Source organism: Salmo trutta, unplaced genomic scaffold (genome assembly GCF_901001165.1).
Source record: "Salmo trutta unplaced genomic scaffold, fSalTru1.1, whole genome shotgun sequence".
NCBI lineage: Eukaryota > Metazoa > Chordata > Actinopteri > Salmoniformes > Salmonidae > Salmo > Salmo trutta.
In genome coordinates this window covers 99774-115300 of record NW_021823412.1, presented here as the reverse complement: position 1 = coordinate 115300, position 15527 = coordinate 99774, and the positions used below count along the sequence as shown (strand labels likewise).

The 15527-nt window shown below is 47.0% G+C and overlaps 1 protein-coding gene across 1 annotated transcript; it reads left to right on the top strand.

The window, feature by feature from the left end:
* Positions 1-4842: 4842 nt before the first annotated feature.
* On the top strand, positions 4843-5775 carry LOC115190833 (ubl carboxyl-terminal hydrolase 18-like). Its single transcript, XM_029748894.1, has one exon. The coding sequence runs from the start codon at positions 4843-4845 to the stop codon at positions 5773-5775; it is 933 nt and encodes a 310-aa protein (XP_029604754.1).
* The last annotated feature ends 9752 nt before the right edge of the window (positions 5776-15527 follow it).

Sequence of the window (15527 nt, the reverse complement as noted above, 5' to 3'; positions counted from 1 at the left end):
CCCCTCATGGGCTTCGTATGGGAGGATTCACTAGCTTGGTGCTCAGTCAGAGCTGGATATAACTGTTTGGTGGTGCATTGCAAAGCGAGGCGTTGCTCCTGTGGATTGGTACAGTCAACCTGTCCATTATACTGCCGGACATGCTGCTGTGGCCGAGCCTGAAGATGTTGCTGCTGGGGATACAGATGATTCTCTAGAGGTTGAGGTGAATGCTGCGGCTGGGGAAGGTACTGAGGGAACCCATTCGTGAAGCTTCCTTCTTGGCTAGGTGGAGCTGAGGGGGGGTTTGTAGACCGGAGCCAGCTCCTGGGTATATCGCCTAAGGGATATGTTTTCATCTTGGGCTCACACAGACCCATGCGGATCATGCGGTTAATCATCATACCCTGCTGGTTGTATGTCGTCGGGCCAGCTGAAGTGATACAGTAACGAAACAACAGATATATGTAGTATCTGGAGAATTTGCCAGGCTCTGATAATATCGGATCAGGGATAGGTGCTCCGCTGCGCGCAGTGCTACAGCATTCCATGTGATGGAGAGATTCCACATCACCTCTGGGTATATACAAGGTATCTGCTCTCTTCCACATATCTCTCAAGACCTGCAATGTCATCTGGAGAGTTTCTCCACTCTTCAATCCACTGTCTTGGAACAGACCCGTAGCTGGCGCTCCTGCCACGATCAGGCACTCGAACAGTGATACGGAAGCGTGTTCAGAGAACACGATCTCTCTACGAGCTGAACCGTTCATCTCCTATTTACTACACCTGATGTGTTACAGATTAGTAGCCTATGTCATAGATGTCAGGACTATCGAAAGGAAATGGCCCAGCTAAGGCACCAAACCATAAGCAATGCCGAAAGGTTGCTAGGACTGGTAGAGCGTTACAATTTGTTTCACGTTAAGACCTTGTGTTATAACGATGTTGAAAGCGTGCTGGCGTGGATTGGGGTAAACCCTGACAACTTCACCTTCAGACAGAACGAGGACACGGTAACAGTTCTCAACAATGTTATCACAGAGCAAAGTCTCACAACTGTCGGAGTGGTGAGCATCTCAGATGAACCTCAGCTAGAGGGTAAGGATCGCATAGTGGTATACATAAAACGAGACTCCGCACCAGCGACCGTGTGCAGTAAATACGACTCAATCGTATTGTTCAGGGTGATACAATGCAGTATGAGTGCCCCTTACTCTCCAGAGCTGAACAAGATGATAAGGGAAACACAGAACCTAGTCCACAATCGCAGGACGCCCATATTCCCGACGTTTGCGAGTGCTACACTTGAGGACCTCCAAGCAATGCCTCAGCAGGACCATCCAGTGATAGATGGCTGCTCGAATATGAGCTACAAGACAACTACGCCTAGGACAGCCAAAGTGACTATAGACAAATTTGGGCGAATGTACAAGCCTCTAAGCCCTACCGAAATCGGCCGTCGCTGGAGCATCTACACTGACATATCAGGGCCGACGGGGTCGAAATGTGAATTTGACATAGAAGACTTGGTGTCCAGACCGGACATGGTGCTAGGTCGAGGAGGCTTTGGGGTGACCGTTAAAGTTAACGATCACCTAGTTGCAAAGACCAACCTTTTTCCGGAAATGGTGGACTGGAGTGTTCCTTTCATAGACAATGAATTTAGTCGCTATGCGCACATTGCCTCGCAGGTGGAGGAGGTGATGATCGGCGTGTCAATAAAACACCCCAACATCCTCCGCACCTTCGGAGGCTTTTGGTGTGACACGCCAGGCTACCAATTGGGAGGTAGAGCAGTTATAGTCATGGAACGAGCACTGTTCTCGCTACAGGAGTTCATGTGGCGTATACAAAACACCTCAGTAGTCCCCATGGTAGAACTGGACACTCTCCGAGGGCTTGAATACTTGCGATCGAGAACCATCCAGCACAGGGACTTCACACACAGGAACGTCTTGGTTTGTCACCAGCCTGATAGAAAGGCCATACCCTTTGCTTTCAAGATCAGCGACTTTGGCACATCATGCAACTTCTCTACCCCAGATCAGCCTCGGGGCAACCGCACTAACATGGCCCCCGAAGTGCTGTGGTGCTTGAACTCAGCAACGGGGAGCGACATATTCAGCTGGTACTGTGTGATGTGGGAGTTACACAGCCGCTCGCCCTTGTTCCAATACAAAGGTTCGGACCAAGAATATTGTAAGATGACATACGCTGCCAATCTATCTGATATGGTAGGGGTTTACAGACCGGACGACGATGAGACTTTGGACATACGCTACATGAGATCGATAAGCGCTAGCTTTCTCCAAGCTAAATACAAACACACAAGGCCCAGCGCGAGGACTATACGCAACAAACTCTCTGCCATTGGCTCCAAGATAGTGGACAAAGCTTTTGTCCACATGGGAGTGCTATGCATTACCCTGTTTCCTCAAGAGAGATGGTCTCCTTCCACACTGCTTAATCTCAGACGATACCAGTGTTTGGCGCTAGATGTCAAGGATGCTCAGTCCCCGTCCACACAGATGCCCTTGTCCGTACAGGTAGGGAACTATAGGTCAACCGACATAATAGTGGCCAACGACTGTGTCCCCAAGGACCTTACTACACTTGTGGAAGAGCGATCGGCAACACGATTCCCGGTTACAGTGATCGGGTCCGATCCCAAAGTGTACTACGGAATAGACCTTATCAGGTTGGCTCCTGATCTTATCCAGCCGTACAGTTGGTACTCGAGCAAGGTCACGGAGCTCGAATGTCTATACAAGAGCAAGTATAGCAAACGCAAGGTTGCTGAAACAGACAATCAGTCCGAGGTCAGACCTTCCAAGATGGCTCCCGGGGTGTACGTAGACCGTCCAGACGTGGGTACTTCGAACCAACACTGTCCACAGCAGCAGCTTCATCCTCGCCCCTCCGTCATAATAGATATGAAACAGACACGCAAACTGACAGATGAACTTCATCCCGTCCAGTCCAAGGAGGCTTACGGTATGGAAAACCCAGTCACCCCTGATGAGGGGCCCGTGTCAAGGGATGTATCGCTACTGGATTTGAATAACCTTGAATGGAGTAATACCTTGGAAGACATTTTGAGCTGTAGCAATTTGGGTGATGTGATAGTCAACAATGTCAATTGCAATATAGCGTCTGTGGGTGATAACTCTAACAAGGCTCTAGACCTCACCATAGGCCAAGCGGGAGCCAGTGTGAACAACCTCATTGTCTGCCCGTCCCAGGGGCCTATCATTGAAGCCAGTGGCAAGGATGCATCAAACCCACCCCGTAGCACACTGGCCACAGTCAAGGATATCGGTGATGCTACACAGGGTAGGGTGAATAATATGAGAGGCAAGATGATCACGGCTCTAGACCTCACCAAAGGCCAAGTGGGAGCCAGTGTGGACAACCGCATTGTTAGCCAGTCCAAGGGGACCAGTATTGACGCTAGTGGCGAGGGTTCACCGAAACCACCCAGCAGCATACCGGCCACAGGGCCAGCACAGGATATCGGTGACGACATAGAGGATAGGGTGAGTATGAGAGGCAAGAGGATCGAGGGCGAGATAAACACAACCATGGTCATTCTGAAGAGTACCAACGAGAAGGAGATAGCACGCTTCAAAGACTGCGTGGTTATCCAGTCACAGAGCATGACCCAAATGCACCCTCTTATATTTGCTGGTCCTAGAGATGGATTGTGTAAGTGCTCTATGAGCAAGGATGTGTTCATCTTCCAATACGCTCAGTTGTTTGATGACTGCAAGCAGGTGTTTAACTGGACTGTCGCAGACTCACCTAACTCGGTATACGCCTTTCTGCTACAAGTGTTTTTCACGCTCAAGGCGGCCCTAGATGCGAGGTTGCTACCTACTCACATGACAGAATGGAGATACATCCTTATCGGCAAAGGAGCTGTGATGATCGACATTGTCCCTTATCTGAGCAGGAACTTCAACAAGCCATCGGCCTCGATGTTCAGTGACCAATGTAAGAACTTGACCAGTCTCTGTGCTACTATGGTGGCAAAGCACTTACCCGACTCGAACCTGTGTAAATGGCTTTGTAATCTCGGTAGCGGCACGTCTACCTCGCAGGTACTGACCGACTCGATCGAGTGGTTGAGACAATTCAATAACGGAGAAAGGACAAGTCCACACCTCTTAACTCTACTCGGTAGATACTTCACGTTCAGAGATTACACATCCGAAATACCAGACTGGCTAACATACTTGGGTGAGAAAGAAGACGCTCGCAATAGAAGCTGCGGCAAACTGCTGGTATACGGAGAACCTCAGCCTTACAGAGGCAACCAGACAGCAGAAGGCCCAGGCGACACTAAGCTGAGTACACTGGTTAGGAACATAGTGCTAAGGATGAGGGTGAAGATATTCGGCTCATCTAGACTCGAAGTGACGACATTAGATTGTACGCAGGGTTTGACAAAGGTGACTCTGAACGTCTCGGCCCTCTCTGGGATTGCCAGGATAGATCAACTGGACCGGTCAACAGAGTTACTGACTGACAACGGTAGCTGTTTCACACACGACTTAGTCTCCCAGATCGAGTCCAAATGGGCCCCAGTCATATTGTTCACAAAGTGTAAGCGACAGGGACCCGTGCAGGAGTTCACGCTCAACTATTACAAGATGACAATACTCATGGTTCTAATGAGCCTGGAGGGGTCTGCTGTGTTATCTCTCAGAGAGCTGTTCAATGGCGTGACGACATTCAGCGTGACCGAGTACTAAATTACGTAAAGTACTAGATAGCCTTAACTGCTGTCGACTGTGTCACGGCGGCATCTGTGTCGTTGTTCTGCCAAGGGTGATTGCTCTCCCTGGCCCACATTACACTATGCGCGGCTTGATCAATTACGGGGCTTACTGCAGCATCAACAGCGTTGTCCAAGTGCTGTGTTGGACACGTGAGCTGCGGGACCTCATTCGACTGGTCGATGATCAAGATCCCCGGTCTCCTAATACGGTGGCAGTGAGGCTGAAGTGTCTCATCTACGATATGACCAAAGGCAACATGTCCCCGTGTGATCCGAGCTCACTAGTGTACGCAATGACATTGTACAGAGGAGCCCCCTTCGATGTTCAGGAGGACTCAGACGTGGTCTTCAAGTGCATCATCAACGCTCTAGCAGACGACTGTGGGGCATCTAAGAGGATAGGTTCTTTGTGGGACATTGAGAATGAGGACCGTGTGCGCTGCCTCCGTTGTTTCACTGTCCAGTCCACACTCAATAAGTCCAACACGATCACAGTGTTGATAGGCGATAATCTCCCCACAGAGCTGCAGGACTATATCAAATTGTACACTGACAACAAGTTCACCACCTGTGACTACCATTGTACACAATGCCACACAGGAACTCAGATTGAAATCACCAGCAAGGTAGTGACATTGCCGCAGGTTGTGTGTATGAGGATCGAACGTGTTAGGAACATTGGCAGAGATACCACTGATATAGTCAAGACAGGCACAAGGTTTGCTTTCCCTGAGACACTGGACCTGAAATATATCATGAAAGAACCTGAAGCTCCGGTAGCTACTGTATACACGCTGTACGCTGTTGTAGCCCACCGTGGTACTCACTACTGTGGACATTACACAGCTTATGTGCGAGACGACAACGACATTTGGTATCTCGCAGACGACTCTCATGTCAGAGTGTGCTCTTGGGAAGATGTCAAGTCAACCTACGAAGCTGGATCTATGCTATACGATGGCATAGCCTATATGCTCATGTACCATAAACAGCTACCCCACTGTGTGACATGAAGGATCTGTACATATGTAATATTATATATCAGTATGTACCTTGTATTTCCTTGTTGTATCAACTAATAAAGGTGTGATGCAAGTACAATTATAAGCGTCCAGTGTTATATTATAGAAGGGCTATAATTACATGCATGCAGGTGAAGACAGATGCAAAGACACCACACAAACAGATCCTGACGCATGTACAGTGTTTAGCGCAAGTTTATTATCTCATACAAGGATGGGTATACATTTCGGTATAGGGCAGTCACACAGGTTAAAACATTTCCATATCAAAGTAAAGACATTGGTATCATTTCATCACAAGATACCTATCCAGGGTATTGACAACAACCTTGGGTTCCTCCGCTTTATACCTCAAGGTTGAATGCGTAGCTGACAGCACTGCTGAAGACGTACACGGTTCGTCTAACTGTGAGACAGAGACACTGTTAGCCAGCCCCTCTAAATATCGTATAACGTAAGCACTTTTCGGCCCACGTACAGGCTGCTTCTTTATTAGATGGGAAGACATAACTGTTATCACATAGAAACAAAATATTCAGTTTCACCAGAGTACGTTTCAGATGCGCTACACCTTGCCCTTGCAGGTTGTTTGTCCAGTCGAGCATTAAAGTCCAATTCGGAATCGTTCTCGGACTGAGACCCCGTGTTCGCTTCTGACTGGCACTCTGACTTGGCAGCGGATGTAGGCTCAGAAGGATGGGTATGGTGATACTCTCCGCGGTCCTCCTGATCCGAACACTGGCGTTGAGTGGTATCCGCTAGCCAGGCAGCTTGATCAGTGACACTGGCTGCCTTCCCCGCATCTACATGTAACCTGTGTTCTTTGTCTCGTGACACACCAGACCTCCGATGTGAACCTGTAACACCTTGGAGGTTGACAAGTTGCTGGGGGTTTGAAACGTCCTGCTGAACTAGGGACCTCTCGGCTCCTGGGTTGTCAAGGTTCTCCCGGGGCCTATTGACAAATGGGCTTTTTTGTATCTTCTTAGGTGTGCGCACGTCCTCCTGCTCTGAGTCTGTATCGATAACTGGAGAGCGAGTGCTTTTTGACTTGGAACAAGGTACCCTTTTTATACTTTGCTGAGAGGGTCCCTCCCGTTGGTAGTCGTCCTCATCTTCTTCAGGATCGGACAGATTGTTTTTGTATCGGTGTGAATCTCGATTGTGGGTTTGTATCTTGGTCTTTGCAGTTTCACACCTTGTGTTAGACTTGTCCAGTCTCTTTTTAGCACGCACTTTATCTTTCCTTCCTACGAACTTGAGAACCGGCTCTTTACATCCCTTGTCCCTCCTGCTCCTTTTAGATTCTCTCTTGTGATGCAAGCGCTTGGGTTTTGTGAGTTTGACACGCTTGCAATCTGGCCTTATAGAATCCTCCGAGTCAGATAGCAGGGTGCGTTTATATATGCTCCTTTCCTCTCTCAACCCACTACAGCTAGTCGTAGAGGTATGGGCATCCTGTTCGGACTCTGATTGTGACCAGCTGTTATGCCAATGTCCCCACTTAGCATTCTTGGTTTTAGACTTAGCCAATTTTGCCCTATTTTTCACCTGAGCACAGAATGCATCATCCTCCTCTTCCTCTTCACTGCTATGTTCGTTGCCAGTAGATCGGTCATTTATGAATGAGTCACTGTAATCATATTCGTCAAAGGCCTCACTGTTGTCATAGCCCATTGTAGCCTCCAAGTCGTCACCGGGGATGTTACTCTCATCTACATTACAATCTTCCTCTTCGCTGGTGGCTTCCTCTGCTTGGCTCAGCCAAGGGTGGTCATCATCACCACTGCACCTGGGGGGCAGGTTGTGAACTTGTGAGTCGTAGTATTTTTTGAAACCCTGCCCCCATGATAACTTTCTGCCCACTGACTTATTTGACTTATAAGCCGATCGATCCCGATTTACCGGTTTGGTCATCTGCAAAGGACTTTGCTTCTTAGCACGTTTGCCAATGTGGGTGCTACCGGAATCTCGTTTCGCTCTCTCGGCTCCATGCTTCATTGATCTGGACAGGTTTGCAACAGGCTGAGCCGAATCACCCCTTCTGGACACGTTTGCCCCAGGTTGAGCCGAATCACCCCTGGGTTGATACAGGGTACCCTGGAAGGATACTGATATCTTGCGTCTCCAATTGTTGGTGGACATACACTCTAAGCTATCAATCAGGGCTTTGCTGAGTCTGTCCTGCAAGCCGTGGCTCTGAAGTGTATTTACAATGGTTTCGTTTTTGCTGACCCAATCTGCGAGGATGTCCCCGTGTCTTTTGTCCAAAAGGGTGTTATCCAATCCGAGGAGAGTACAAACAGCGTCTCTCCTGAGACTTTCACCTTTCAACCAAGGTTCACTCAGCAGCAGAGTGGGAAGGTTCTTGATCCACGTCGAAATGGGAATTGTTTCAGGTGTGACTATAGAGTAACAAGTGTCAGACTTCTCACTGTCACCAGTCCCAGTTTCCTCTTTGCTGTGCTTGTCGACATGAGCCGGATTCTTAGAGGACATATCAGGGTCTTGCACTTGGGTAGAGTGTGGTGAGGATGATTCGCTATCTGTATCGCACCTCTCTCTCTCTCCCTCTCCTACCTTCAGGTATTTCTTTAATTTGTTGTGATAGGTGCGGAGTTTTAAAAATAGCACCTTGGCAGTGGTATACATCTTTACCAAATCCTTGTCCTTCACCTTGCTTGTATCGTGTTTGATCAGAGAGTGCCAGGTCTTTTGGGCTTTGGCTACGTTGTCAGGTGTGTGGGGTTTAAACAGCTCTTCACGCGCTGAAGCCATTGCAGGATTTCCATCATCGCTACCATACTTCCGTCGCATGTATCGGCACGTAATTTGAGCCAACTCTAACCAGTCCTTGCTCATCTGCTGCTCCACCATACTGGCACGCTTCTTTTTTACTGCTGTGTGAATGATCTTGTCAGAGGAGTACATGTTCCAGAACATTACATAGTCTTTCACCTTCTGAAGTGGGCAGTGTAGTAGCTCTGCCACGGCAAACGCATTGGGGATCTTACAGCCCATATACACAATGGCCAGTTCTACCACTTCCACCATGATAGGGTCACTAATCATACTCTCCACGTGCTTTGGTATGTAATTGCACCAGCTGGTTGGATTCACACGCTTGATGAACGCTGTCAATGCGGGATTGTGTATCTCCTGATACATTTCGGTCCCGGTGATAAACGTGTCTCTCTCAAGCTCCTGTAGTGTGTCATTCCAATTGCTCACCAGCTCACCGTTGCCCTTGACGCATGATTGCTTCACGGCCCTGCAAAACCTCACAGTAGTAGACACGTACAATTCAGTAGCCAGAGCCTGGCTCTTTCTCAGTACGACGACAGGTACCAGGTTCACCCGCTTGCCATCCAGGAACTTGCTGCTCCTTCTAAAGTAGACAGTACGAGGTTCATCGTTCTCATAATGGAAGTGCTTTAGGTCACATATCACTTCATTGTCCGTGAAACAATCAACTCTTGTGTCCCTCTTTTTTTTCAACATGTCAGCCGAAGCAGTGCCTAGTACGCAGCACATGGGGGCTATCTCTTCCATGTGAGAGACTAGAACCTGGGCGGACATTGTGTTGTCCTCCGTGCGTAACAACTGGACAGGCTGAATCTGTTGAAAGGAAGGGGTGAGTGCTGAAGAGTGAGTGGGCACCTCCAGGGTCAAGTCCCAAAAATCGAACATGCTACCAGTGACAGTTTTCAGCAAGTCGAGACTCTCGAGTCCCGGGACAAATAGTACCTCTTGGACGAAGTATGACTTCCCATTGCCTTTCCCATTTTTGGGGATGCCAACGTTGTAGGTTCCAATCATGGACCTGTTGCTGTCGCAGTAGACAAAGTTGTGTTTTTCAGAGTACTGTGTGACCACTGGAATCACCTTCTTACCCTTGGGACTTATCAGTTCTTTAGTCGGTATAAAGAAGTTTGTGTAGTTACCGTGTGCCAGTAGCACGTGCTTGACACCAGCCTTGTCTACAGCTGACATAGACTCAAAGCCTGTACCACTTTCAATGTCCACTAGGTCCATCAGCGCAAGCAATAACAAACGCGATGGTTGTTGTTCCTGTATAGTGTTAGAGTCCTTGATTACCATATCCCTGATAATCTTGTAGATCGTTTTTGGTTTGTACCTTTTCTCTCTCTCCGAAAGCGCCTGGTGCTTACACATCATCAGGTGGACCACTTTATCAAACAGTCCTTGTGTACTTTTACAAGTGAAGACATCTTTGTGATCCGATTTGTAATACCAAGGAGGGTGGCCTGCCACAATATATCTTGTGGTTAAACCTGCCATGGTCGCTATGTTCAGTATCTATCTATGTCTATCACCTCTTATATAGACGGTTGTTGTGTTTCTTTCATATGAACCAGCCGTTAAATAACAGGTGGCCCACTGTAGTCTGTTGGGTAGAATGGGAGCCTGTTAGACCTCTCTCAAGCTCTCCAGAAAGTGGAGATGCCTTATGTAGGGGAGTTTACATAGCAGTCTGTAGTGACATCACCTGCAATCAGAGTAACTCAACACTGGTTGGTTATTGGACCATGACTGATACACCACACAAAGACTCTGTTATATGAGCATGACTGTATTACCCCTGCTACAGCTGAGCTATCTAAGCATGGCTCATGTTTCCAAACCTGGTTCAAAGGTCCATCTGAGAACGATTACATCTATCCAACCACACCTCATGTGCCCAACGGAGCCATGGCTCATGTTTCCAAACCTGGTTCAAATGTCCATCTGAGAACGATTATATCTATCCATCCAATCCTCATGTGTCAAATGCGGCCTATTATTCCCTCCCACACTTTATGTTTCTCTCTCTCAGTTCCCTCTCTCTCAAATGCGGGCTATTATTCCCTCCCACCCTTTGTCTCTCAGTTGCTTCTCTCTCTCAGATTTGGGCTATGCTTCCCTCCCACCCTTTCCCTTTAGCTCTCATACATGAGTTTGCTCTCACTCTCTCTATTCTGAGGAGTAGGCAGCTACAACATTGAGATTCTCAGCGGACTGAGATACCAGACAACTATCTTTGGCTGACATGGACACGAAAGCTGTGTTAAACTGTGAAGACAACCTAACCACCAAGTGCTGCTCAGGGTCCGGTGCACTTTAAAAACTTCAAGCTTTGACAATTTGTAAATAATTAGACAAGGCACAAGTTCACCCTAGCCCGGTCAAAATGTAATGGTTTGTACTCTGACATGGATCTATGTATGTGTATGTATGCAAAAGTGCTTTGTTGAATAAAACCCCAAAATAACAACCAAGAGTATTATGCTTTTTATTTCAATATCCAATATCATTACTTTATATGACAACAGACTATATTACCTATTGCATGGATAGCACTGACATTCAATAAGACAGAGTGTAACATTATAAAAGAAAAAAGTGCTTTGTTTACACGGGAGATGTTCACCCATGCCCAGTCACTGACACACTGAGCGCGTTGTGGTTCTGAGACTATGAACTGGGCGGGGCTACCCTCATGTGTCCAATGGGAGCTCTGTTGTCTAACTTTGACTGGCTCAAGTTTATTCCCTCCCACCCTTTGTCTCTCAGTTGCTTCTCTCTCTCAGATTTGGGCTATGCTTCCCTCCCACCCTTTCCCTTTAGCTCTCATACATGAGTTTGCTCTCACTCTCTCTATTCTGAGGAGTAGGCAGCTACAACATTGAGATTCTCAGCGGACTGAGATACCAGACAACTATCTTTGGCTGACATGGACACGAAAGCTGTGTTAAACTGTGAAGACAACCTAACCACCAAGTGCTGCTCAGGGTCCGGTGCACTTTAAAAACTTCAAGCTTTGACAATTTGTAAATAATTAGACAAGGCACAAGTTCACCCTAGCCCGGTCAGTTGAATACACACGGGAGATGTTCACCCATGCCCAGTCACTGACAGACTGAGCGCATTTTGATTCTGACACTATGAACTGGGCGGAGCTACCCTCATGTATCCAATGGGAGCTCTGTTGTCTAACTTTGACTGGCTCAACTTTACTCCCTCCCACCCTTTCTCCCTTCTGGTCCCCTATCTTTGAAGCCAATGTCTTTGACAATTTGTAACTAATTAGACAAGGCACAGGTTCACCCTAGACCGGTCAAAATGTAATGGTTTGTACTCTGACATGTATCTATGTATGTGTATGTATGCAAAAGTGCTTTGTTGAATAAAACCCCAAAATAACAACCAAGAGTATTATGCTTTTTATTTCAATATCCAATATCATTACTTTATATGACAACAGACTATATTACCTATTGCATGGATAGCACTGACATTCAATAAGACAGAGTGTAACATTATAAAAGAAAAAGGCAGTTGATTACACACGGGAGATGTTCACCCATGCCCAGTCACTGACACACTGAGCGCATTGTGGTTCTGAAACTATGAACTGGGCGGAGCTACCCTCATGTATCCAATGGGAGCTCTGTTGTCTAACTAATTTATGTATTTATTTTCTCTCTCTCTCTCTCTCTCTCTCTCTCTCTCTCTCTCTCTCTCTCCCAGCTCTGGGGTATTCATCCGTGGCCTGTTTACTCAACCGCTGGTGTGTTTTCAACCTAGGGGTGCTTAGCAACCCATTACCACTTAGCATAATGTGGCTCTCTCGGGAGTTGTTCACTGGAACACAGTCACTGACAGACTGAGAGCATTTTGGCTGTTGGACTATGAACTGGGCGGAGCTAACCTCATGTATACAATGGGAGCTCTGTTGTCTAACTGTGCCTGGCTCAAATCTTCTCTCTCTCTCTCTCTCTCTCTCTCTCTCTCTCTCTCTCTCTCTCTCTCTCTCTCTCTCTCTCTCTCTCTCTCTCTCTCTCTCTCTCTCTCTCTCTCTCTCTCTCTCTCTCTCTCTCTCTCTCTCTCTCTCTCTCTCTCTCTCTCTCCCAGCTCTGGGTTATTCTTCCAAGCAAGACTGTCTACCCCACCGACTATCACAGGAAAGCAGTTAAATAGCAAGGTCTGTTCCTAGGATATTAACACACTTAGTCTGTCTCAGCACTGGGAAGAACAGCAGGTGTCTATTGGAAATGGCTGGAATGGAAGTGACATATGGAAACTGGCGTCTGTTGGATAGATCATGGCTTTCATTTGTAGAGTCACTGGGTGACAACTGGTGGGGTTCTGTGTCTGAGCAACAAATGACATCTTTCCTGAATAGACCCGATGTGAATGCTGGAGCTTTTGCCATATCGGAATACTGTGGAGCGATGCCCGGAGGAGTGTGTTCATGTATGATGAAGACAGATGATTATGTTATTATCTCATTCGCCATATATGTCATAGGAGGCCGTTACAAATGTACCGACTTCCTAAAATGGGAATACAGTCAACCTGCAAACATTATAGAGGACATGATTGCAAAATACCCAGGAGGGTACCTGATGGCTAGACCGAGATCCATACATGGTGGTCAAAGTGAGTTCCCTTGCATACGTGTAGTGGAAGAGATGCATACCATGATAAAGTCACTAAAGAGTGCATGGTGGGGACTGTCTTTTGGGCATTCAACAAATGGAAGGTCCTCAGGGTCATGTGAGCACACTGCCTTGTTAAACGACCTAAAAAGTATGGAAATGGAAACAAGCAATCCTGCTGCAGCAATATGTTACATGGATGAACACCGTTCTGGGTACCTGTTTGACATTGTAACAGGGAAAGGAAAGGGATACAAAGTGATGTTCGACAGGTCTGGGTTTCGATGTGGGGCCAATCTACACTTCTCCAATATAGGAGAGTTGATGGACTACATGACAAGGGCTAAGAATGTACTTTTTGTGCCACGACCTTCCCCTTAAAGTGAGTGGAGACACTGACAATGATCAAAGGACACAAGAGGATCCAATATGCTCAGCACAAGGCTATAGATATGAATAGTGAACTCTTTTCAAAACATACTCTGTGTAAGCTATTCTATGATTATCTCTCTCTCTCTCTCTCTCTCTCTCTCTCTCTCTCTCTCTCTCTCTCTCTCTCTCTCTCTCTCTCTCTCTCTCTCTCTCTCTCTCTCTCTCTCTCTCTCTCTCTCTCTCTCTCTCTCTCTCTCTCTCTCTCTCTCTCTCTCTCTCTCTCAGCTCTGGGGTATTCTTACAAGCACAAGCCTGTCTACCCATAGTGAACTCTTTTCATAACATACTCTGTGTAAGCTGTTCTATAATTATTGTATAATGCCATTCCAGCTGTAATTTAGTTTGTCTTCACATGAATAAACCAAATGAATGATCAGCCAGGGAGATGTGTCTTGTGCCTTTATTCAATATATTTGTGAAACATTACTGTATAACATAGTCCACCTGTACATATCACACAATTGCTGTTAACCTATACACATGTCGAACCATAGTAAAAGTTATACCAATCCTTTAAAGACATATGGTTATTCAACATAAACTTCAACTGGGTTCTCCTGATCAACACCTCGGTGCTTAACTGTGTGACAGTAGCAATACTGTCAATGTCTTCTTCCTCACACCCCTCCGAAAGCCTCAGCCCATGGATGAGTTTTGTGTATATGTCCCAGAGTGTTGTTCCATAGAGTATGGTGATTGAGAGATGTCCAGTGATTTCACCTATGTTATCAGAGGGGCTCTGGATCAAGACTTTGACGTGAGGCCTATTTCCGTCTACAATGGCAATGTTGTCCGCGTACTCACTCATGGTCTGGTACAGTGCGGTGACGTATTTCATTACAGCATATGGGATGACAATGCCCTCACCATACATGTGTCTAGGAGGGAAAGATGTACAGTCGAGGTCTTGGAAGGCTCGCGGGCTTGCCATTGCCATCTCCTGAGTGACTCTGTGGAGAATCCCAAGGTCGTCAAGGCAGGCAGATCGCAAAAGAGCTAGGACATTTCTGAGAGCATCATAGTCCTTGTCAGTGCTGAGGTGATGAGAAGGTATGCAGACGTAACTGTCTGCACACTGGGGAAAAGAAAAGGATGATATTCCACTGGGTCCCATGATAACCCTGGCAAGACCTATTGTTGAGCACAGGCCGCATGTGAATTGAAACTCCCCTCGGGCAGAAGCAACTAGAATGTCTAAAGCTCCTTTTGCTCTGTCCGATGCCCAGAGACTGTTTGACATCATGAAGGCTAAGACATTGATGAGAGCCTGCCTGTTGTCGTCATCATACACAGATAGGGTTCGATTGAAAGGAACTGTGTCTGTGCCAGCTATCTTGATACAGGAGCCACCGTTAATGTCAACGTTCCACTGGGATGAAAGTTTAGATGGATCGTTAGTCAGGACCCTTGTCTTGTTGTCATTGAGGACAGTGAACTTGGCTGGTATTTTGTCGAAGGTGCCTTGCTTGTATGCGGTAACTGTCATGTTGTCAATGATGAACAGAGTGCTGCAGTCTCCAAAGGGTATGAGCCCTTGCAAGTCAATCTTGAACATGGTAGGCTGATGTGCTTCACTGACCTTGTTCATTGTGTGGGTGAACACATACTCCTTATGACTGAAAGACATCTTTATCCGTGCCTGGGATGCTAAAGGTAAACTATCACCGGTCTGTACTCGATGCATGTATACGAAATGGTATATACGTTAATTTTCGTCTCAGTCTACGTTCAGGCAAATGTTGAATAGTGTCACCGTTGAGGAGAGCGATGAGCAATGCCAGGTCGGGTAAGGATCACGAGAGCCACCGTCTTTCATTGACACACCGTCCTATCCGTCTCTTCTTGTCTTCGCCGTAGACACGCTGGATA

Excerpts from the sequence above, each read along its gene's own strand:
- LOC115190833 (XM_029748894.1), top strand. The coding sequence starts at position 4,843 with ATGCGCGGCTTGATCAATTACGGGGCTTACTGCAGCATCAACAGCGTT.